This window comes from Paroedura picta, chromosome 3 (genome assembly GCF_049243985.1).
Source record: "Paroedura picta isolate Pp20150507F chromosome 3, Ppicta_v3.0, whole genome shotgun sequence".
NCBI classification, from domain to species: domain Eukaryota; kingdom Metazoa; phylum Chordata; class Lepidosauria; order Squamata; family Gekkonidae; genus Paroedura; species Paroedura picta.
This window is the reverse complement of record NC_135371.1, coordinates 2742259-2765468: the sequence shown is the minus strand read 5'-3', so window position 1 is coordinate 2765468 and position 23210 is coordinate 2742259. Positions and strand designations below refer to the sequence as shown.

The 23210-nt window shown below is 51.1% G+C and overlaps 1 protein-coding gene across 2 annotated transcripts; it reads left to right on the top strand.

Moving 5' to 3' along the window:
- The first annotated feature begins 9 nt into the window (after positions 1-9).
- Positions 10-23115, top strand: LOC143833883 (uncharacterized). 2 transcript variants are annotated; one of them, XM_077330115.1, is made up of 12 exons: positions 42-177; positions 1518-1987; positions 2248-2362; positions 3256-3326; positions 3512-3638; positions 14450-14931; positions 16625-17107; positions 18225-18339; positions 19199-19269; positions 19466-19592; positions 20482-20601; positions 20940-23115. In XM_077330115.1, exons 2-12 carry the CDS (start codon positions 1565-1567, stop codon positions 22292-22294), a joined length of 3489 nt encoding a protein of 1162 aa, XP_077186230.1. In that variant the 5' UTR covers positions 42-177; positions 1518-1564; the 3' UTR covers positions 22295-23115. The 2 variants fall into 2 exon arrangements, with proteins under 2 accessions (XP_077186231.1, XP_077186230.1); XM_077330116.1 differs by lacking the exons at positions 14450-14931; positions 16625-17107; positions 18225-18339; ... (1 more) ...; positions 19466-19592; positions 20482-20601 and adding an exon at positions 5483-7462 and having other exon boundaries at positions 10-177; positions 1541-1987; positions 21240-23115.
- Positions 23116-23210: the final 95 nt, after the last annotated feature.

Below are 23210 nucleotides of genomic sequence, written 5' to 3'. Positions count from 1 at the left end.
CTAGAGGCGCCGAACCGGAAGTGTATGTTTATGGGCGGGGAAACGTCCTGTCTCTTCGCTGTCGGCGGCGGGAGGGGCTTGAGTGTGGACGGGGAAAGGGCCGGATTTGCACCCGCAGCAGCAGGAGGAGGAGGAGGAGGAGGACCGGGGGAAGCCCTGCAGGCGCATCCCGGGGAGGTAAATCCAGTGGGGGCCGGGATCAGTCTCGCACCCGGGATTCAGACGGCTGCCAACTCCCGGGGGGCAACTTCCGGACTTGTAACCCCCCCCCCATTCTGTGAAAGGGCAAACCCCTTCCACCCCCCCCCCTGCAGAGTAGCCCCCGCGAGCGAGGGGGGCGGCGGAGGGCAGCCGGGCCGCAGCCCCGCTCGAAGAGGAGTGGGCGGGAAGCTTTTGTCCTTTGTCTGCAGCACTGGAAGGGTTAAGGCCGGAGAGACGTCGGCGAGAGAGGCCGAGGAAGGGGTGGGAGGGCGGGGAGCAGAGGCTGGTTTCCGGGGCGGGGTTTGGCTCCTGACTGTGGGAAGGGCCTTAAGATTGGCAGCTCCCGCCGCCAACCGGGAAGGTTCCCTCGGGGGTAACTGGGGCAGGGGGCGGGAGGGAGTGGATAACATTTAGGCTGCCGTTTCCTCCCGGGGAGCGGATCTCAAGTTAGCTGGAGGCCGGTGGCAATTCCGGGAGAACTTCAGTCCCCACCTGGAGGTTGGCAACCTTCTTGTGCTCCTGTATCAGTAGGGATGCATAGAGTGGGGCGCGCCAATATTTGCTTTGTCTATGACAAGGGTAGTCAAACTGCGGCCCTCCAGATGTCCATGGACTACAATTCCCATGAGCCCCTGCTGGCAGGGGCTCATGGGAATTGTAGTCCATGGACATCTGGAGGGCCGCAATTTGACTACCCCTAGTCTATGAAGTTGTGGGGCTGGTCATTTTATCCTGCCAAAGGAAGCCAAAGAAACTGAGGGCGGTTTTGGGGTTGGAAGAGAAAGAAGGAATCGGCTGCAGCTCATCCTGAGTCCCAGAGGCCTTCCCACTGTGGAGGACCAGGCCTGCCGCTGAAGCCCCAGGCCCACCTAGTAGTGGAGTGTTCTGTTCTCAAGGTGCAGAAAGAGTAGCTAGGGCTGCAGTGAATCTGGAAAAACTCCCAAAGGTTGCCAGGTTATACCTTTGAGCAGGGGTAGTCAAACTGCGGCCCTCCAGATGTCCATGGACTACAATTCCCATGAGCCCCTGCCAGCATTCGCCAGCATTCATGGGAATTGTAGTCCATGGACATCTGGAGGGCCGCAGTTTGACTACCCCTGCCTTTGAGCATCAGGATGTGGCCACACCCCCTGCTATCAGCCTTCTCCCTGTATACACAAGTTCAGGAGTCTTATTTCCAATACCTTGGCACGTAATGTAGCCAAATGATAGTAAGCCTGGTCTAATGAACCGCAGGAAGCATTTCCTTTCTGACCCACCAGGGGAATTTCCTGGTGACCTGATAAGGTCTCTGTCTCTTCTTCCCCCCAAAAAAGTAAAAACAGGCATTGCTTTATAGCGAGAAGTGACCAAAGAGAAGTGGATGATAATGGAAGAGCAGGACACAGAAGGACCTTCAATCGGCAAGAAGGCAAACAAAGGCTGCCCTCCCACCCAAAGTCGGAATGGTATTGGATTCCAGGGAACTTCTGTGCCAGAGATCAGTCATCAGGTCACTGTGATCTCAGATGGCCAACGTTTCCAGCAGTTCCGCTACCATGATGGTGATGGGCCGCGAGAAGTTTGCAACCAGCTCCATGGACTTTGCATCCGCTGGTTGGAGCCGGAGAAGCGCACCAAGCAGCAGATCCTGGACCTGGTGATCCTGGAGCAGTTCCTGGCCCTCCTGCCCTGGGAGATGCAGGGCTGGGTGAGAGGATGCGGGCCGGAGAGCAGCTCCCAGGCGGTGGCCCTGGCTGAAGGCTTCCTCCTGAGCCAGGCGGAGGAGAAGAGGCAGGCAGAGCAGGTGAGGGGGTTTCCCTTTGGGTAATTCAGTTCAGGCAATAATATCTGGCATTCTCCTAAAGATTCCCTGTCAAACATTTGTGAAAGGGGAGATTTAGCAGCATCCTTCAGAAGCCTCTTCTAGTAGAGAATTTCTTATCCTTCCTGATAAGCCATCAGGGGAGCTGATGGAAGGATGCAGATACTGGGAGTGGGGCAAGATCCAATCTTTGGTCTCCTTTTCATTCCATCTCCTACCCTTCTCTCTCACTGCTGTTTAAGATGCAGGTATCATCTGTGAAGACAGAAGCCACGTTCTCCGAGGTGGAAGGAGCTTCCTTGGGGCAAGGGCAGCGGGCGCAGGCCCAGGAAAATATGCAAGATGCCCTCCCTTGTGGTAAGGACTTATTCTGCCTGCATCCAGTTGGGACATCCAGTGAATATGATGGCTAGAAAGATCAGATTAGGAAGAGGATTAAAAACTTCTTCACATCACTCCGTGTGCACTAACTGCGGTCCCTCTCAAAGGGGAATGGACAAATCCACGGAGGGCGTTTCCTCCCATTAATAAAGTATTCATGTCTCATCTTCCTTCTGTGAGAGGAACTGAAAGCCACTCAAAAGAAGAAAGGATGACAAACCTGGGCAGAGCCTTTCCGCCTGCTGAATCAAGGGAGCTTCCACCTTCTGGGGGATCAGAGTTCAGGAAACCATTTCCTATTGGCTAGCGGTCAGGGAATAGTTTGGGACCTGAGCCTATAGGGGTGTCTGGCAGGCCACTGTGGGGAATAGGATGCTGCAATAAGGAATGCAGGTTCTGGCCTGAAACTCCCCCCCCCCCCGGAGGTTTGGGGAAGGCCTTGAGCCCCAGTCTGACCTTATTCTCCACAAGTGCTGGAGGGACATCTGGGTTTTTGGCCAAATGTGATGGTGAAGTCTCCTTTGACATCAATCCCATGTGCATCTTCTTTTTCGACTGCCAGCCCAGACTCAAGGGCAATCTTGGGCATTTGGTCTGATCCATCCGGGATGCCATAAGCCTTGAAGCTCCAGAGTTCTCAGGACACATTTCCGTTCTCACATAGGCCTGCTTCGATCCCCTCCGAGGCACTTGGGTGCTTCTCCTCTGCCTCTCCTGGACTTTAGGGAGAAGGGTGAAAGAATATGCTGTGCACAAAGTGTGAGGGTTCAAACTCCTGGGACAGGGATGTATGGAGCAGGAAAGAAAGAAGCAAACGGAATGGGGATTCAGGACAAATGCCCCTCCTTCCTCCCTTCTCTCACCAACAGGCACTGGAGAGATGCTGTTCGGCTGTCACCTTTTCGGAGCTGTGGAAATGGCTGATTCACTTCCTGTCCAGGTAGGGGAGATGAGGGGGGACAGCCTGGGTCTTCCCTCCTTTCTCAGGGGAGATTGTGCACCTGCATTTTCTAGGTGAGATGCTCTGCACGGCGCTCCATTTACCCCTCCATACCCCTTATCCCTTCCGGGGTGCAGCCTCTGCCTGGTATCTTCTCTTAGGAGGGAATCTGCCTTTTCTTTCAGGCGCCCTTTTCCTTTGAGGAGGTGTCCGTCTCCCTCACCAAAGCCGAATGGGCCCTGCTGGATCCGGGCCAGAGGACTCTCTACAGGGAAGTCATGCTGGAGAACTATGAGGCCGTTATCTCTCTGGGTAAGGGTCTTACACAAATGCCAGAGGTCTGAATTGCAACCAGTGGGATGATGCCTGAATCAAACTGTTGAACTATCCCCTTGGGTCACTACTCTTTGTCCCTGAGCAGCACCCAGTACAGTGGATTCATGAGGAGAGTACACAGAAATAAAGTAGACCCTCTAAAGCTTTATCTAAAGCTTTGTGAAGATTGTAAAAACAAAACATTAGTAACCATTACTGTTTCTATGGTTCTGCAGCAGTAAAGCAAGAACTGTTCTATTAGATGGTGTCTTGTTTCCACATAAGTATTCTAGTTGTAATATAAGTTATTCGATATAAAACTAATCACAAGGGAGCAAGAAAATACCAAATCTCACTAGCACAGCATGAAGTTCACCTGTAGAACATTTTATACCAGCCCTCTCTTAGGTGTGGGGATTTGGTCAACTTTAAGGTTTTAGACCATAATTGTTCCCATTCTTCGTACTGAATTGCATGCCCAAAGTTCTGCATCCATCTGATCGTGCAATTCTTCATCTGTTCTTCTTCTGTATTCATTTTCAACACACCCTTGTATATCTAGCTTAGATGTGGCTTATTTATTTTTTGAGTTTCAAATTCGGTTTAGGAACGTAGGCCGTTTGTCTGGTTGGGCTAAATCCGCCTTCATTCTTGAAACTAACTGCCTGTGCACTTTGTCAATCTAGATTTTCCTTTTCTTTCGCTAGTTGGGCATATTCCTTAAAATCTCCCTCTGCAGTGACCAGATCTTGATATCTCCGTGTGCCTATTTTGTGGATTTGTGCCTGATTCATGAATGCCTCCGCTGGTGATTTGAATGGGGATGTTCCTGGGGTGATTCTTTCCTGATATTTTCTCCAAATTTTAATCAGGGGACCTCTCACTGGGTGTACAACCCTCACTGCTTTCTCCTTGCCCTGGGGCCAGAGCATATTGTGTAGGCCTCGGGCAAGCCCAGTTTCTTTCAATCTCCTCTAAGTCTCTTTTTGCTGGGTGCTGATCCAATCTGCCACCAGGGGAGGGCAGCTGTGTACAATTTCAAGTTCGGAACTCCCATACCCCTTCTTGCCTTCTCGTCTTGTAGGATCTTGAATCCAATCCTCGGTCTTTTATGATTCCAAATGCATCTGTTAATTTATCTTTGCCAGTTTTGTAATGTTTGTTCTTTAATGTCCAGAGGGAGTGTTTGGAATAGAAAGTTCATTATTGGGAGGACTGTCATTTTTATTACTGCCATCCTGGCTGACCATGAAAATTTTTGAGTGTTCCACCTGTCCATATTCAAGTTTATCAGGGGCCAAACCTTATTGTAATTAGTTTACATTACTTTATCGAGATTTCTATCTAAATAAACACCTAAGTATTTAATCTAGTTGGGATTTATCACACAACCTGTAGATGATTCACATGGCTTCCCTCTGGGATACAGTGACATTATAACTTCTACCTCTCTAGAGTCAGCTGATCCAAATGACCCAATCATGGGTCCCCCTTCACAGAATTTTGCAGAGGCAGTCAGCACCTTCCCAGTCCCCCTTCATACCTGGTTATTCAATGGGATACAGGAAATTAGGATTAACTAATAATGACAGTCTTGAGACTGTTCAAAAAGCTAAGTATGTTAGCTGCAGGGAGAGTCAAATCAGCAAGTCAGGTCAGACCAGGCCGTTCAATAATTGCGGGAATCCTTAAGAGGAACTCAGGTGCTTTGCCTCACAGATGTGCCCCCCTTAAACTGGTTGGGATTAAGGGGCATGATCTTGACCACAATTCTGTCTGTGCAGAAGAATTTCCTTCCCTAGAAGAATTATCACTTTTTTCTCTTTCTCTCTCTGCAAAAGGAGCCGACAGTATAAGAGAGACTGTGGTGGAGACAAATAATGGTCTTGTATTTGAAGAAAGACTGTTTTCAGAAAGATCTCAAGAGGATATTTCCTTCCCATATCAGATGGCTAATAGTGATTATCCTTCCTGGTTATGTCAAGGTCATCAGAGAACCCACACAGAGGTGAGACCTTTTGAATGCTCAGAGTGCGGAAAGAGATTCATTCGGAGTTGCCATCTTCAACGGCATCTGAGAACCCACACAGGGGTGAGACCTTTTGAATGCTCAGAGTGTGGAAAGAGATTCAGTCGGAGTTGCCATCTTCAACAGCATCAGAGAACCCACACGGGAGAGAAACCTTTTGAATGTTCTGATTGCGGAAAGAGATTCATTCAGAGTCAAAGTCTTCAGCTGCATCAAAGAATGCACACAGGGGAGAGGCCTTTTGAATGCTCAAAGTGTGGAAAGAGATTCACTCGGAATGGAAGTCTTCAGAAGCATCAGAGAATCCACACAGGGGAGAAGCCTTTCGAATGCTCAGAGTGTGGAAAGAGATTCAGTCGGAGCTACCATCTTGAACGGCATCAGAGAATCCACACAGGGGTGAGACCTTTTAAATGCTCAGATTGTGGGAAAAGATTCAGTCATTGTGGCACTCTTCAACAGCATCAGATAACTCACACAGGAGTGAAGCCTTTTGAATGCTCACAGTGTGGAAAGAGATTCAGTTGGAGGGGGAACCTTCAACAACATCAAAGGACACACACGGGTGTGAAGCCTTTTGAATGCTCTGCATGTGGAAAGAGATTCATTCAGAGTGGGAAACTTGAACAGCATCAAAGAACTCACACAGGGGAGAAGCCTTTTGAATGCCCAGATTGTGGAAAGAGATTTAGTCAAAGTGCCTCTCTTCGAGAGCATGAAAGAACTCACACAGGGGACAAGTCTTTTGAATGCTCTGACTGTGGAAAGAAATTCAGTCGGAGTGTAAAACTTGAACATCATCAGAGAACCCACACAGGGGAGAAGCCTTTTGAATGTCCAGATTGTGGAAAGAGATTCAGTCAAAGTGCCTATCTTCGAGAGCATGAAAGAACTCACACAGGGGACAAGTGTTTTGTATGCTTTGAGTGTGGAAAGAGATTCATTTGGAGTAGTACCCTTCAACGGCATCAAAGGACTCACACAGGGGTGAAGCCTTTTGAATGCTCTGAGTGTGGAAAGAAATTCATTCAGAGTGGGAAACTTGAACAGCATCAAAGAACTCACACAGGGGAGAAGCCTTTTGAATGTCCAGATTGTGGAAAGAGATTCAGTCGGAAAGCCTATCTTAGAGTGCATGAAAGAACCCACACAGGGGAGAAGCCTTTTGAATGTTTTGAGTGTGGAAAGAGATTCAGTTTTAGGGGCCCTCTTCAGCTGCATGAAAGAACCCACACAGGGGAGAAGCCTTTTGAATGCTCAGGTTGTGGAAAGAGATTCAGTCGGAGTTGCTATCTTCGACAGCATCAGAGAATCCACACAGGGGAGAAACCCTTTAAATGCTCGGAGTGTGGAAAGAGATTCAATCAGCGTGCCAGTCTTCAACAGCATCAGAGAATCCACACAGGGGAGAAGCCTTTTGAATGCTCTGAGTGTGGAAAGAGATTCAGTCGGAGTGCCTTTCTTCGAGAGCATGAAAGAACCCATACAGGGGAGAAGCCTTTTGAATGCTTGGAGTGTGGAAAGAAATTTACTAAGAATGTTTGTCTTCAACAGCATCAGAGAACCCACACAGGGGAGATTCCTTTTGAATGCTCAGAGTGTGGAAAGAGATTCAGTTGGAGGGGCAACCTTCAGCATCATCAAAGAACCCACACAGGAGAGAAACCTTTTGAATGCTCAGAGTGTGGAAAGAGATTCAGCTGGAGGGGGAACCTTCAACAGCATCAGAGAACCCACACAGGAGAGAAGCCTTTTGAATGCTCAGAGTGTGGAAAGAGATTTACTAAGAATGGTTATCTTCAACAGCATCAGAGAACCCACATTGGGGAGAACCTTTTGAATGATCAGAGTGCTGAAAGAGATTCAGTAGGAATGGCCATCTTTGACAACATCTTAAAACCCACATAGATAAAGTATAACAAAAGTTGAATCTAGGGGCAAATATAAATGGACATGGTTTCAAACTTTTTGTGATTGTATTGAAGTGTACATGCTCACTCATACCTTGAATAAAACTTTGTTTGTTTAAGGTGCCCCTGCTTCAGACCAACCTGTATGCATCTTCAAGAGAAGTCCATGGCTCCCTTGGCAGAGGCAGCTGTGACAGCCTGCCAAATTCTCCCTCCTGTGCAGAGGTTAGAGTGGGAGGAAGGGCATCCTTTGGCCTACTTGGCTACTTTCTGACCTGAGCCTCCATAGACATGGAAGCATCAAGGGTCACCCCTAAATTCCTGGCCGAGTGCAAGATCTCCAGTTGCACCCTGTCCAGGGAAGGGAGGCATACTTCCTGCTCCCACCTTCCCCTTCCAACCACAGGACCTCCGTCCAGGAAGGGTTAAGTTTCTGGGGACTCTGTTGAGCCAGCCTGTCACTGCTTTCAAACTGGGTGGGAATCAAGCCAGAAGTCTATTAGGAACTAGAGATGGATGCCATATCTCTCATACATAATATCTTCTCTTATATATATAAAACATTTACTCTTATATATAAAGCATGCAGGGTACTTCCCACAACATGCTGGCCCTCTGATTGGCCCTCAGGTGGGAGGTCCTCCTGGAACCAATGCCAGGGCTAGCACCACAGAAGCCGCCCCTGCCGTCCCGTGCCTACTGCAACCACGGAAGGCTCCTTGCCTTCTTCGCTGAGGCCGTGCTACTTCCTCACCCTCTGAAGTTTGCCTGGTCCCTCCACCTGCTTCCTCACCCCTACTCCCTCCTACCCTGTGTAGCTGCCAACCTCCTTCCCACCCTCCCAGCTTTCATGTGGATCTATGAGCACTACCTCTGCACCTCGCCCCATCCAGGGCCCTCCATCCTTGGAGGCAGCTGGAAGGCCTGCCCCCAACCCCCACCTGCTCCTTGTCCCAAGAAGAAGAGTTGGTTCCTATATGCCACTTTTCTCTACCCGAAGGAGGCTCAAAGTGGCTTACAGTCGCCTTCCCTTTCCTCTCCCTGTGAGGTGGGTGAGGCTGAGAGAGCCCTGAGATTACTGAAGAAGAGTTCTTATATGTTGCTTTTCTCTACCCGAAGGAGGCTCAAAGCGGCTTACAATCACCTTCCTTTTCCTCTCCCCACAACAAACACCCTGTGAGGGAGGTGAGGCTGATAGAGCCCTGATATCACTGGTCGGTCAGAACAGTTTTCTCAGTGCTGTGGCGAGCCCAAGGTCACCCAGCTGGCTGCATGTGGGGGAGCGCAGAATCGAACCCGGCATGCCAGCTTAGAAGGCCGCACTCCTCACCACTACACCAAACTGTCTCCCACTTGCCTCTGCAGTGCCCACTGGGAGCCTGTGTCCCATACTTCCGTCTCCCCCACCCCTGTGGCTCTGCAGCCCTCAGGTGCACATGGGGTGAGTCAGCGTGATGCCTGGTGTCACGGAAGATGATTGCAGCCTTCTGGCTGATCATACAGTTATTAGAAATTGACTACAAAACAAAATCAGAGTCCAGGGGCATCTTTAAGATCAACAAAGATTTATTCAAGGCGTGAGCTTTCGAGGGCAAGCCCTCCTCAGACTAAGAACTACCATTGTGACAGTGGAAATATAAAGTTAATTCTGTTAAATTAGTAAGCTGTGTGGACTCTGATTTTGTTTTGTCGTGCTGCTTCAGACCAAAAAGGCTACCCACTTGAAATAGCCTAGTCCCGCATATTGGTTTGACTGGTTTTGACCCTTGGTTCTTATCAAGAGAGCAGAACGTAGCTTCCCCTGAGTTGGAGGGCTAAGCAGGGTCAAGCAAGGGGCTCGTATCTTGTGTGCCAAGGTCAGAAGGCACGACCTCCCCTGTGTCTATATTTCTTCTGCAATAAAAATATAGAAAAGGTTTTTCTCTCCGTGGGGTGCATTGGGACTGGGCAAAAAGAACCCTAATTTGGCTGTTCGGCTATCAGATTTGGTGCCCAACAAGGCTCAGGGCAGAACAGGCCTCAACACCCATCCACTGCTGAAGGCATCCAGGCAGCATTTTTCCCTGCAGCTGTGGTTTTTGGCCTCTGGACCAACTTCTCCCTGACACAAAGGCAGTGCTGCCCCTATGTTCCGCTTGGTGTAGTGGTTAGGAGTGTGGATTTCTAATCTGGCGAGCCGGGTTGGATTCCCCGCTCCCCCACATGCAGCCAGCTGGGTGACCTTGGGCTCCCCCCGGCACTGATAAAACTGTTCTGACTGAGCAGGAATCTCAGGGCTCTCTCAGCCTCACCCACCTCACACGGTGTCTGCTGTGGGGAGAGGAAAGGGAAGGCGACTGTAAGCCGCTTTGAGACCCCTTTGGGTAGAGAAAAGCGTCCTAAAAGAATCAACTCTTCTTCTATGAAAAACCTTTCAAGGAGTGAAACGGCAATCTCTTCCCCCCAGGAGAGTCCTTTCGAGGAGGGGGGGAGGCAAGGCTGGCAAGTGCCACCGCTAGAAGGGGGCTGCATTAAGTCCTCCCGAGGGTGTCGGGGTGGGCAGAGTCGCGTCACCTTCCCTGTTAAGGACTCTCGAGACAGCGCTGTCGATGGGTGGGAGTGGAAAAGCGAATGAGTTTGCAAATCTGCTCTCTGTTTATGTAGGTCCTTGACTCGTCTGTGAGTGGGAGTTCTGTTTTTGGGTGAGTGTATGGTCTAAAATGAGGGTCCCACTCGTAGAAGGCGGCCGTATGCCGCAGATAAGAAAACAGGGCCCAGGGAAACACCCCTCCCCCAAATGCCGTGCCCTGGGGAGGGAAGAGGTCTGCTGAGAAAAGATGGTGAGCTCTTTTGAAGTGGGGTTGAAACTGGTGGTTTATGGTAAACAAACTTAAGAACTGACCTGATCAATTTGTACAGACCCCAGAAAGGTCTCCCTCTGTAGCTCCTATGGTGTGATCTGTGCGAAATGGCCTACTGTGTCCACAATGTCCCACTGTAAGAGAACGCCCTTTAAAGCCCTTTTATTTGGGGATTTGGAAGCACAGTTATGGTCATTTAAAAATGATTAAGCTCAGTGAATCCAAAGTAACTTGCCTATAATTTGGAAGTTTTTATTGTTTTAAAGTCGTCCAGCCAGGCGGGAGGTATCATCCAGGGACTGAACGGGCCTCAACAATGCCCCCCCTCCCCCTCTCGGCTCTAGCCCAGCCAAGGAATGTTATCTCAAGGTCTCTGTGCCTGGAGGAGAAAATTCCAGCGTGAGTTAGAATAATCTAAAGGGTTTTTAAAATAGGTTTAGATACAAGCTTTAACTAACTGTGAACAAAGGGAAATGGAACTGCTACGCCCTACATTTGCAAAGGTTTTGGTGGTAATTTGGCTCAACTGCCTGGAGTTTGGCTACTGTTATTTCAGTGGGAAATGGCTACTCTTGGCAATTGGCCCCGGGTCTGCAGCTGCCTCCCCCACAGCTCACCGAGTTCCCCCTCCATCCGAATTTTTGTTTATGTTAGATAGCCTTCCCCCTGAGAGAGAAAGGGGGGAAGGGGCCAGAAATGTAGTGTTTTAAAATCTGACATGGGGGGGGGGCAGAGAGAGAAGGAGGCTTGGGGGGAGGGGAGAGAAAGAATTTCCTTGCACTGAAACTTTTCCACTCTTTTTCTCCTTGGGAAGTGAAGCGAAGGTGTCCCGTGGAACTAAATGACTGAATTTTCATGCAGAAGTTTTCGTCTTCAAATGAAATTGTCTGCTTTTGAAAGGATTGCTTGTGCTTGACCCCTGAGAAGTATTTTGTCTCTGTGCACTGTGAACTGAGCTTGATATAATCAAAAGCACAAAGGTACATGCTCTAGGTCAGGGGTAGTCAACCTGTGGTCCTCCAGATGTCCATGGAGTACAATTCCCATGAGCCTCTGCCAGCATTCGCTGGCAGGGGCTCATGGGAATTGTACTCCATGGACATCTAGAGGACCACAGGTTGACTACCCCTGACCTAGGTCCTGTCAGTTAGGGCTGACCCCTGCAACCATGTAATTATGGGCTTTGGGGCTTTTCTATCCTATTTTGAGTGACTCTCTCAAGCCTGCAAAAAAAGGGCAAACTGGATTTTGGGCTGTATCAAACGGAGTATCGTGTCGAGATCACAGGAGATGATGGTTCCGTTTTACTCTGCTCTGCTCTGGCCTCACTTGGAGTCCTGTGTTTAGTTTTGGGCACCACAGTTGAAAAGGGATGTAGACACATTGGAGTGTTTTTAGAGGAAGGCAACAAAGATGGTGAGGGGTCTGGAGACCAAGACAGATGAGGAAAGGTTGGGGGAGCTTGGTCTGTTTAGCCTAGAGAGGAGACGGCTGAGAGGGGATCTGAGAACCATCTTCCAAGTATTTAAAAGGCTGCCATGGAGAGGATGGAGCAGAATTGTTCTCTCTTGCCCCAGAGGGACGGACCAGAACCAATGGGATGAAATTAATGCAAAAGAAATTCCGTCTAAACCTCTGGAAGAAGTTCCTGACAGAGCGGTTTCTCCGTGGAACAGGCTTCCTCGGGAGGTGGTGGGTTCTCCATCTTTGGAGATTTTTAAACAGAGGCTGGAGAGCTATCAGACGGAGAGGTTGATTCTGTGAAGGCTCAAGGGGGTGGCAGGTTACACTGTCAACGATAGGGTTGTGGGCGTCCTGCATGGTGCAGGGGGTCCCTTCCAACTCTGATTCTATGATTCACTTGCTGCTGTTGTCGGGGGGGGGGGCACCTACTGACACCCCACTGCCTCCCTGCACAGGAGGCAACAAGGGGTCAGACATTTGCTGCAGCTGGGCTAAGCTGCTAACATCTGCAAAGGGCCAGACAGAGACACTTAACTTTCCCAAGGAACCCAGGAAACATAAAAAACAGCCAGTTCCGGATAGTAAACCTGGTCCACGCTTGGAGCATTTCTCATTGGGTTTCCTTGGGAGTCTAGACTGCGTGTTTCTCCTTCCTGCCCAAGGAAGCCTCTCTTCCCAACCAAGAGAGGAAAGGCCTCGTGTCACTGCCAGAGGAGACCCAAAAGAAGGGGGGGGGGATTCAGGGGAGCTGCGTCTTCTGATGTCCGTCCGCTCAGACTAGGGAGACAAGGACCTCTTCCTCTGGAGACCAGGAGCAGAGCTGCCCTGGGCCTTATCTGCCTCCAAGGCAGCCCCCTCTGAGCCTCTGAACTGATGGGGTCACGCCAAGGCGGGTGTCACTTTAGGGCTGCCAACTCCTGGTGGGGAGAAACCTGGAGCCTGGGGGAGGGGGCTGCAGAGGGAGGGGTTTGGGAAGGGGCTCAGCCCACCGTCCAAAGCAGCCCTTTCCTGCCGGGGGACGCTTCTCTGTCGCCTGGAGGGGGAAGTCCCCAGGCCCCTCCTGGAGGTTAGCACCCCCACCCTGTGCCTTGATGGTGCTCCCCCCTCCCCACATGATTCCATGACCAGGAGGAGGGGGCTCCATGCCCTCCAGTTCTCCCCCAGCCTCCCCGCGGGGCGGGTTTCCACGGGGGTCGCCTGCCCTTCCGAGCGGGAAGCCGCCTGAGCGGAGGAAGGGGGCGGCAGGTTGCAGTGGCTGAGCGAGAGGGCGGTGGGTGCCCTGCAGAGTGCAGGGGGTTGGACTAGATGACCCAGGAGGTCCCATCCCACTCTGTTTCTATGAAGGGCGGGCGGGAGGCGGGTCTCCTCGCTCTGCAGCCCCGGAAGGGTTAAATCCCAGGAGCCCTTGGGGGGAGGGGAGAAGGGGGGAGGCCCTTTTCCGGGGGGGGGTCTTCGCTGGGTGTGGGGGGAGAAGGGGGCGGGGTCGCCCTGCAGCCCCACCCAGGAGGCTTCCTCGGAGGCGAGGCGGTCTCGTCTGGGGGACCCTGGCAGGGAGGGAGGGAGGGAGGGAGGGAGGGATGCCGGCGGGTTCCCAACTCCCGGGCGGCGGAAGGCCCTACTTTCCAGGCGGAGGCGGGAGCTGCGCGGCTTCCTTTCTTGGCCGGCGTCGGGACGGGGCGCCCCCTGCTGGGCAGCCGAGGCCAGGTCAGAAGCCGGGAGATGTGCGCGCGCAGCCCCGCCCGCCCCGCCCGCTCGGTCTTGGGGGCGGGGAGAGGGGGAGGGGCTCGGCTGTGGCCCCGCCCAGCGCCGCCCGGGGGCTCCAGGCTGGTATGGGGGGGGGCGGGGAGGCCGGGCCAGTCTGGAGCGCCGAGGAGCCGGGCCGGAGCAGCGGCCGCCCTGGAGGTCTCTGCGCCAAGATGGAGGGCCAGACGGCGGCTTGGTGGGGGGGGCCTCCCTCCCTCCCTCCCTCCCTGCCTGGCAGCCATTTTCTCCAGGGCAGCTGGAGGTCGGTTGCGATCCAGGCCCCACCTGGAGGTTGGCAACCGCCTCTCTGTAACGGGAGCTCGGTTGGCGCCGGCGGGGGGCGGGCGGGGGGTGCCCGTTGGGGTCTTTCGGGACAAGGATGTAGCTGCGGGTCCTTTGAACCCTCCCCAGCCCAGCCTAACAACAAGCAGGCCTCCTTCTGAGGGGTGCGAGGAGGAAGGGAGGGGTCTGTGGTGGCTCCCCAAGGAGGCCCTCCTGGCAGAGGAGCGGGAACATTTAAGGAACCCTCTTCTCGACGGGCAGAAGGTCTCGCAGAGGCACCGGGACCCCTGGAAACGCCCCCAAGGGCCCCCAGTTAGACCGTGAGGTGAGGGCCAGAGAGGGCTGGCACAGGCGGATGAAGCCACACTGCCGGCCGGCCCCCTTCTCCTGCCCTCGCACGCAAGGTCAGGGATGATGCCTAGCATAGGTTGGCATGTAATACAGCAAAATGATTAAGTCTGGTCTACAAAACCGCAAAGATCCACCTTTGTGTTCTCTTGCGATATGATTTTGTCTCTCTCTCTCCCCAACAAAAAGAAGACTTTCTTCAGAGCCAAGTGAGTGAAGGCATCTTTTCACAGTCAGAGGCAACCCAGGAAGAGAGGAAGAAGATGGAAGAGCAGAATCCAGAAAGACCCAGAAGTGGCAAGACAGCAAGCCCAGGCCCCCCTCCCACCCAAGCTGGGAGGGGGGCTGAATTCTGGGGAAGTTCTACACCAGAGATTGGTTATCAGGTCAGGGAGATTTCAGATGGCTTCCTGCAGTACCGCTACCGTGGGGCTCGTGCGCCCCAAGAGGTTTGCAGCCAGATCCACGGACTTTGCAACCGCTGGCTGGAGCCGGAGAGGCACACCAAGCAGCAGATCCTGGACCTGGTGATCCTGGAGCAGTTCCTGGCCCTCCTGCCCCGGGAGATGGAGAGCTGGGTCAGAGGATGTGGGCCAGAGAGCAGCTCCCAGGCGGTGGCCCTGGCCGAAGGCTTCCTCCTGAGCCAGGCGGAGGACAAGCGGCAGGCAGAGCAGGTGAGTGGCTGTTCTCCAGGTATGTCTCATTCAGGCAGTGATCAGTATGGCCTTATCCTGAAGTCTCCCTGCCAGACATTTGTGTGAATCCTCCAAGTGCAAGATGTAACAGTCTCTTCCGGCAGCCTCATCCATAATTTCTTATCCCTCCAGTTAACGTATCAGCTCTGCTGATGGGGGGGCGGGGGCGGTTTGCAGCGTCTGAGAGTGTCCATATTTTGGAGTGTCTAGAATATCTCCCACAGGTTTTTTATGTGTGTGTGATGATGATGATGATGATGTTATCTGTTCAGTCGTGTCCAACCCTTGCTGATTCTATAGGAAAGTTTTCGCCAAGCATCTCTGCCAATGACTGCTTCTTTTAGATGGTTCACGGTCATCCCTGTATCGGCTTTGATTGTGTCGAGCCAGCAGATCCTTTGGCGACCGCTTTTCCTTTTGCCACTGACCATGCCGAGCATTAATGGTTTTTTTCTAACAAGTTCGATTGCATAATGTGTCCAAAGTAAGTGAGCTTTAGCCGTAATATCTTCCCTTCTAATGACATAGTTGTTTTTTGTGGTGGGGGTGGTTTTTTTGTCTTTTGATTCTTTTGTCTGAAATATCATTCTCAGGCATCTCTAATATATCCCACTGCTTTGGAGGGGATTCTCCTCTTGATTTACTGTCTGTTCCATGCCACCCCATCTTTTATTCTTTTCTCCTCCCATTGCTGGGGTTTCCCTCTGTCTTCTCCTCTCCTGTGGGGCTGTGCAGGTGTGTGGTAGGGTTTGCCCCCTCTTTTTTCAGCATCCGAGCTCTGACTCCTCCCGTCCAGAAATAATGTCTACAAGGAGGTTTGTTTCTGGCCTCCTTTGTGGTTGTGCTACATGTATTCCAAACAGGGTAATAGAAACGCAAACTTATCTATTTTACAAAATAGGGGACTATTGTGGGCCTTATTGGAGGAAATGCAAAAAGGAAACGGGGCTCTAGCTTCAGCCGTTTCCTCAGAGGGCTGAACAGTGCTGCCCCACGCAGAGTTACTCCAGAAGAGCCCCATTGAGCTGCACCATTGAGCAGCTGGGCTGCATCTACACAGGTAAAGGGCAGGAGGCATTCTCCCTTTGTCTGCAGCACTGAAAGGGTTAAACCCACATAGCCTTTGGCTAGAGATGGTTGGGGAAGGACTGTGGGAAGGGCTCTCTTTGGAGGCTGGAAGGGTTTGCTTCTCAGTGATGAGAGAGCTTGTGCAGCCAGGTCCCTTCCAAGTAAGTTATTGGGATTGAGGGGGGGACAGGAAACTTTTAGATCTGGGAAGGGAGGGGTGTTGGGATCATTCTCAGACATGGTTGTTAAAGAGCTGCCGACTCAAAGGTGGAAATTGTTGCACACGTTTTTGGGGAAGGGGGGTCTGGGAAAGGCCACGTTTGGGGGTATGGAGGAGGAGAACCTCGGATGGGAACCAGGCCAGAGAATCTTCCCCTTGGCCAGCTGGCTAAGTGAACAGGATGTCAGCGTCAGTTTTACTTACCAGACGACCAAGTAAGTGATTTTCCCTAGCAGCCAGGGGACATATCTACATCTCATATAGCAAAATGATACTAAACAACTCCACAAACCACAAGAAGCCCTTCTGTTCTGATCCATCAGAGCAATTTGCCTTTGGTTTCCTTATGGCCTCTTAGTGTCTCTGTCTCTCTGTGTCCCCCAGGGAGATGCCTCTCTTCATAGCCAAGCGAGTCAAGGCCTCTTTTCACAGTCGGAGATGACCCAAGAGAAGGGGAAGGAGATGGAAGAAGGGGGCCCAGGCGGACCTGGAATGGGCAAGACAGCAAGCCAAGGCCCCCCTCCCGCCCAAGCTGGGAGTGGTGCTGAATTCTGGGAAAGCCCCATGCCAGAGATCAGTTATCGGCTCATGGCGATCTCAGACGCACAGTTCCAGTGTTTCCGGCAGTTCTGCTACCAGGAGGCTGATGGGCCCCGAGAGGCTTGCAGCCGGCTCCACGGACTCTGCAACCGCTGGCTGGAGCCGGAGAGGCACACCAAGCAGCAGATCCTGGACCTGGTGATCCTGGAGCAGTTCCTGGCCCTCCAGCCCCAGGAGATGCAGGGCTGGGTGAGAGGATGCGGGCCGGAGAGCAGCTCCCAGGCGGTGGCCCTGGCCGAAGGCTTCCTCCTGAGCCAGGCAGAGGAGGTGAGGGGGTCTTCTCTGGGTACCTGCTATTGAAGCAGTGATCTTATTTCATCAAAAGATACTTGTCCATCATCCAGAGGGGAGATTGGCTAGCTTCTTTCATCAGCCTCTTCTACTTAAATTTCCAGATAAGTCACCCAGGGTGCTGATGGAAGGGGGCAAAGTGTTAGAATCCTTTTGTTTCTGCCATTATTCAGTGATGTTTCTGTAAGTAGTTTATGTAGAGTATCACCCTTGTAGGAGTTGGGGACAGCCTCTCTCCTTTGTTGTTTTTTTAATGGCCCCTGATGTTGTTTCCTGCATTCCCACCCCTCCTTTTGCAGCCCTTCTCAACCCATCTGCTCCTTTCCTCCTCCCCTCCCTTGGAGCCAAATTCCCTATCTGAGTGTTAAGGCCCTTTGATGTTCTCCCACGCGCTGGATTCCCACGGGGTGTGGGGGAGGGGGCAGGGTTTGAGATCCGTGTCTCTGTCCTTGGCCGCAGTTTCGACCATCTCTAGCTGAGAATACTTTCTTGCTTAATAAATGAAATCTTTTGCTACATGTCAAGAGTTTGCTTTTCTGGGCAGTTGAAGATCTGTCAGGATCAGTCCCTCTGATCTCTGCCATGATTTGTGGTTGACTAGAGAAACTCCATGTTGGTTTGATGTGTGTGTTTGAAGAACCTTTTGTAACCTTTTTTACAACCCTGAACTATTTCACACTGCTTTGTGTATTCTTCCCTGCTGTGACACTTTCTTGCAAATGTTGCTCTGTACTATGTTATCTACAAGGGAGGGCGCCGATTCCCCCAAGGACGGCTGGGCCAGAGAAGGTCTGGCAGGAAGCCCAGGATGGCACCTGTGAGAGGGGGGTGATGCTACCCTGGGAAAGATGGGGCAATTGGGTGGGAAGGATACATTGATATCTGCTCGCTTGCCATGTATCGAACAGATTCGACTACAGGCGTTAGTGTTCAGATCTACTTCCAATAAAGCTTTCTATTAATCCAGAAGCCTAGTTGTGAGTCTGTCTGTCCTTGACAAGATCCTTGCACAGAGTCTGGGAGTGGGGCAGGCCCCATTCCTTGGTCTCTTTTCCATCCCATCTCTTACCTCTCTCCCTTGCTGCTCTTTCAGACGTGGGGACCACCTGTGAAGACAGAAGCTGCATCCTCTGAGGCGGAAGGAGCTTCCTTGGAGCAAGGGCAGCAGACAGAGGCCCAGGATCGTGCCCGAGAGGCCCTCTCCTGTGGTAAGGACTTCTTGTGCCTGGGTGCAGTTGGGCCATTGGGTGAATGTGATGGGCAGAGAGTTCAGGTCAGGGAAATAGTCAAACCCTTCTTCACATTCACACCACACTGACTGTGGTTCCTCTCGAAGGGGACAAATTAATGGAGGGAGACTCCTCTCAGTAATTAACATATTCACCCCACTTTCTTTCCAGGAGAGGAACTGAAGGTGGTTCTAAAAATAATAGGTCGACCAACCGGGGCAGAGATCTTCAACCTGGTTAATGAAGGGACCCTCCACCTTCTGTGGGAGCAGAGGTCTCAAAGCTATTTCCTTGACACCAGTAATCATGGAGGAGTTTGGCTTCTGTGCCCATTCTTTTAGGGGCGTCTGGTGGGCTGCTGTGGGAGATAGGATGCTGCAGTAGGCCAGGAGATTGGGGGTGGGTGGGGGGCTTGGGGTGTAACTTGGCACTGATATTCCCCTAGGTTCTCTAGAAGTGCTCAAGTGACATCTGTTTTTTTCGCCCATTGTGGTGCAGGTGTGTAAGGGCTACACACACAGCCTCTTTTTGCACCATGAGCTCAGACTCCAGAGCCAAACCAGCAGGAGAATGGGCTTCCTGGGCTTCTGGCCGGTCGAATTTGCCCCCCGCAGAGTTCCCAGGGCAAGACACTGGCAGCATGGATCCACTCCAAGGCACCTGGGTGCTTCTCTTCTGCCGTTCCCCAAATTTAGTGAAAAGGGTGAAAGAATTCTGCTTTGTGGGCACAGGGCAAAGTTTCATGCTCCTGGGAAGGGGGGCGCCTGAAGCAGGGAAGAAACAAGCCAATGGGAAGCTGCAAGAAACACCCTTCTGTCTGCCTTTGTCTCACTAACAGGCAGTGGAGAGAAGCTGTTGAGCCCTCATTTTTTCAGAGCTGTGGAAATGGCTGCTTCACTTCCAGTCCAGGTAGGGGAGATGAGGAGGGTTCCCACCTCCTTTCTCAGGGGGCTTTTGCTTTGGTATCTGGGCGAAAGATCCTCAGAATGCCATCCCTTTGGCCCATGCCAAGCCATACATCCCCTCCCCTCCCAGACAACTCCTTCCAGTGTGCAGTCCCTGCCTGACACGTTCCCTGAGGGGGGGTATCTGCCTTTTCTTCCAGGGGCCCTTTTCCTTTGAGGAGGTGTCCATCTGTTTCACCGAAGCAGAATGGGCCCTTCTGGATCCGGGCCAGAGAACTCTCCACAGGGAAGTCATGCTGGAGAACTGGGGGAGTGTCATCTCTCTAGGTAAGGATCTTTCAGACGGGCCAAAGGTCCCATGGGATGATGCCTGAAGTAAACTATTGAACAGCAATACATTGTTCTGGGGTCTTTGGGCTACTTTTCCAGGGACAACTGAGACCAGGCCAGGTAAGGTGTCCTGGCCTAAAGGAAAGGTGGGAATGAGAGAACCTCAGAAAGACTCTGGAAGGGGCCAGATCCCCATTTCTCTGTTTCCAACCTTTAGAACACGCCCTCCCCCCTGGAGGGGATTACAAACAGCCACTCTGCCACTCTCAGTAACCTAAACCTGGATCCCTGCTCAGTGGGTCCACAAGGAGAGTGCACAGAAGTAAAGTAGACTCTTCAAATATATATATAAAGCTTTATGGTTGTAAGAATCACCTCCAGGCTAGATTTCTGTAACTCACTCTACATGGGCCTACCCTTGCCTTTGACCCGGAAATTACAGCTGGTGCAAAATGTAGCTGCCAGGATCCTCACAGGAGGGCCCATCTCCAGCCTGTGCTGAGGCAGCTGCTTTGGTTGCCAGTTGCGGCCCGGATCAGGTTCAAGGTTCTGGTTTTGACCTTCAAGGCCCTACACGATCTGGGCCCCACATGCAGGTTCTCATGACTAACCAATCAGCAGTCTTGAGTACAGCCTTGAGAAAGATATAACAATGTTAGCTGCAGGGATAGTCAGATACGGCAGTCAGGCCAGACCGGTCGGTCCATGTAATAATAATGGCAGTAGCCCTAGGGACCAGCTTGGTTGTTTTGCCTCACAGATGTGCCCCCCCCCCCGACACTGGCTGGGATCATCTTGACTATGATTCTTTTCATGCAGAAGAATTACTTTACTTCCCCACAGAAGAATGATCAGGGTTTTTTTCCCTCTGTCTCTGTAAATGGAGCCAAAAGCATAAGAGAGACGTTGGTGATGAAGGACCATGACGTGTCATCAGAAAAAAGGCTGCAGAGTTTCTCAGGAGGATCCGAAGAAGATCTTTCCTTCCCAGATGAGCTGGCTGAGAGTGAGTCTCCTTGTTGTGTCAAGGAACACAAGGTTCCCTTCTGAGCAACATCTGTTTGGTACAATCAGGCAGCCTATTGGGTAAGGAGGGAAGGAGGCTGTCTGGGGAGCGGCATTTGGAGGGACGGGAGGTCCTTCTCGACAGGAGTCCAACTGTGACACTCAGGAGGGGGTGAGGTATCTTCAGATACTAGATATTCTAGGGAAAGGTGGTGGTGAAGAGAAGGCAAGCTGCAGGAGGCCAAAAGACCTTGAGTCCTCCTCTCCTGCAGTCACCTCGATGCCTTTGGACTTTGCTTACCTTCCCAGGTGTTCATGGGAACTCTTTCTTCATTGCAGCTGAGGATGATCAGAGGAATGAGGAGGAACTGGATCAGCATTTGCCAGATCGAGTTAAAAATGAAGACTTGAGAGGAAATATCTGTAAGCGAGAGAGGCCTAAGAGGGGGAAATGCATCCGTATGCTTGAGGAGAAAGATGAAAAACTGCATAATGTACATTTTCCAAAGCAGAGGATTGTGAAGGCAAGTACACCCATTCAGCATGGAAAGCGCTTCACATACAGATCACAGCTCCTTGTGTACCCAGGGCAGAAACTGTTTCAATGTTCAGAGTGTGAGAAAACATTCAGGTGCAAAGGCAATCTTCAAAAGCATCACAGAACCCACACAGGGGAAAAACCATTTGAATGCTCAGAGTGCGGAAAGAAATTCAGTGTGAGGTGCAATCTTCAACAGCATCTGAGAACCCACACAGGGGAGAAACCTTTTGAATGTTCAGAGTGTGGAAAGAGATTCAACAGGAGTGGCCATCTTCAGCTTCATCAAAGAACTCACACCGGGGAGAAACCGTTTGAATGCTTCGAGTGTGGAAAGAAATTCAGTCAGAGTGGCAATTTTAAACTGCATCAAAGAATTCACACAGGAGAGAAGCCTTTTGAATGCTTTGAGTGTGGAAAGAGTTTCCGTGATAGCGGGACTCTTCAGCATCATCAGAAAACCCACACAGGGGAGAGACCATTTGAATGCTCAGTTTGCAAACAGAAATTCTCTAGAAGTGGCAACCTTAAAATGCACCAAAGAACTCACACAGGGGAGAAACCTTTTGAATGCTTTGAATGTGGAAAGAGATTCGGGCAAAGAGCGGGTCTTCATCATCATCAGAGAAGCCATACAGGTGAGAAACCCTTTGAATGTTTAGAGTGTGGAAACAGGTTCAGTGATAGGCGGACTCAGAAAGAGCACCAGAGAATCCACACAGGGGAGAAGCCCTTTGAATGCCCAGAGTGCAGAAAGAGATTCAGTTGGAGTTGCCATCTCCAGCGGCATCAACTAACCCACTCAGGGGTGAAGCCCTTTGAATGCTCTGAGTGTGGAAAGAAATTCCGTCGGAGTACCCATCTTCGACAGCATACAAGAACCCACACAGGGGAGAAACCTTTTGAATGCCTTGAATGCGGACGGAGATTCGGTGATGGGGGTTCTCTTCAGCAGCACCAAAGAAGCCACACAGGGGAGAAACCTTTTCAATGCTTAGAGTGTGGAAAGAGATTCAGTCTGAGTTGCCATTTTAAGTTGCATCTAAGAACCCACACAGGGGAAAAACCTTTTGAATGCTCAGAGTGTGGAAAAGGATTCAGCCAGAGTGGCAATCTTAAACATCACCTAAGAATCCACAAAAAGGAGAAACCATAACAAAGTTTGAGTCCAGTGGCACTTTTAAAGATCAACAACGTTTCATTTTGTGTTCATGTATCTGCAGAAGTGTGCATGCACACTTATAGACCTTGAATAAAACGTTGGTCTTAAATGGGTCCCTTTCGTGTGCATGAACACAAAACAGAACAAAATGTTTAAAATGTCCAGACTCTGCAAGGAGCTTTAGCCATGTTTGAAGGCTTCAAATACATCTCCCATGATGTTAAAAGGAACACCACACCTCCTCCGGGCAGTTGACAACCCTAGGTTAAGTCTTTCATTATGAATCGGAGAAAACTCAGCAAAGGACGTTTCCAAGCTCCAGCAGCTGCACCGATTGTTGATCGTGTTCTGGATCAGATTGAAAATGTTGCTTCTAACCTTTAAGGCCTTACATGGTCTGGGAGCTGCATACCTCAGGGACTGCCTCTCTGTACAGGCCTCCCCAAGAGCTCCTTGCTCAGCTGATTCCAAGTTACTGGTAACCTCCATAGAGCCTGGGCTTTTTCGGTGGAATGAGCTGCCAGCAGAGACCTTGGCACTTACAGAACTCCCAAAGTTATGAAGGGGCTGCAAAACAGCACTTTTCCATCAGGCATTTGGTTCAGGCCGGGGCTGCAGCTTTAGGGGCCCTATATGGGCCCCCTGTCTGATCCCATACCTGGAATTCTGGCAAAGTAGCTCGACCTATCAGAAATGAGAATCCCATCAATTGTGCCTGACATGTTTAGGAATGAGTTACTGACGGAGCAATTATTCAATATGCAGCATGTAGATTTTTAAAAATGTTAATAGATCCATTTTTAGATTTTTTAAAATGTGTTTATATCTGGGACGTGTTTTTATGAAACTGTTGTAAGGTGTCACAAGAACATTTTGGAGAAAGGCAGCCTAAAGACTAAATTGTGAACCA

What these genes read in the sequence shown, in the direction of transcription:
- LOC143833883 (XM_077330116.1), top strand. Translation starts at nt 25, where the DNA reads ATGTTTATGGGCGGGGAAACGTCCTGTCTCTTCGCTGTCGGCGGCGGG. An exon ending in AGAAGAGGCAGGCAGAGCAG is followed by an intron (nt 1,988 to 2,247) that starts GTGAGGGGGTTT and finishes CTGCTGTTTAAG; the next exon opens with ATGCAGGTATCATCTGTGAA. An exon ending in GCAAGATGCCCTCCCTTGTG is followed by an intron (nt 2,363 to 3,255) that starts GTAAGGACTTAT and finishes TCTCACCAACAG; the next exon opens with GCACTGGAGAGATGCTGTTC.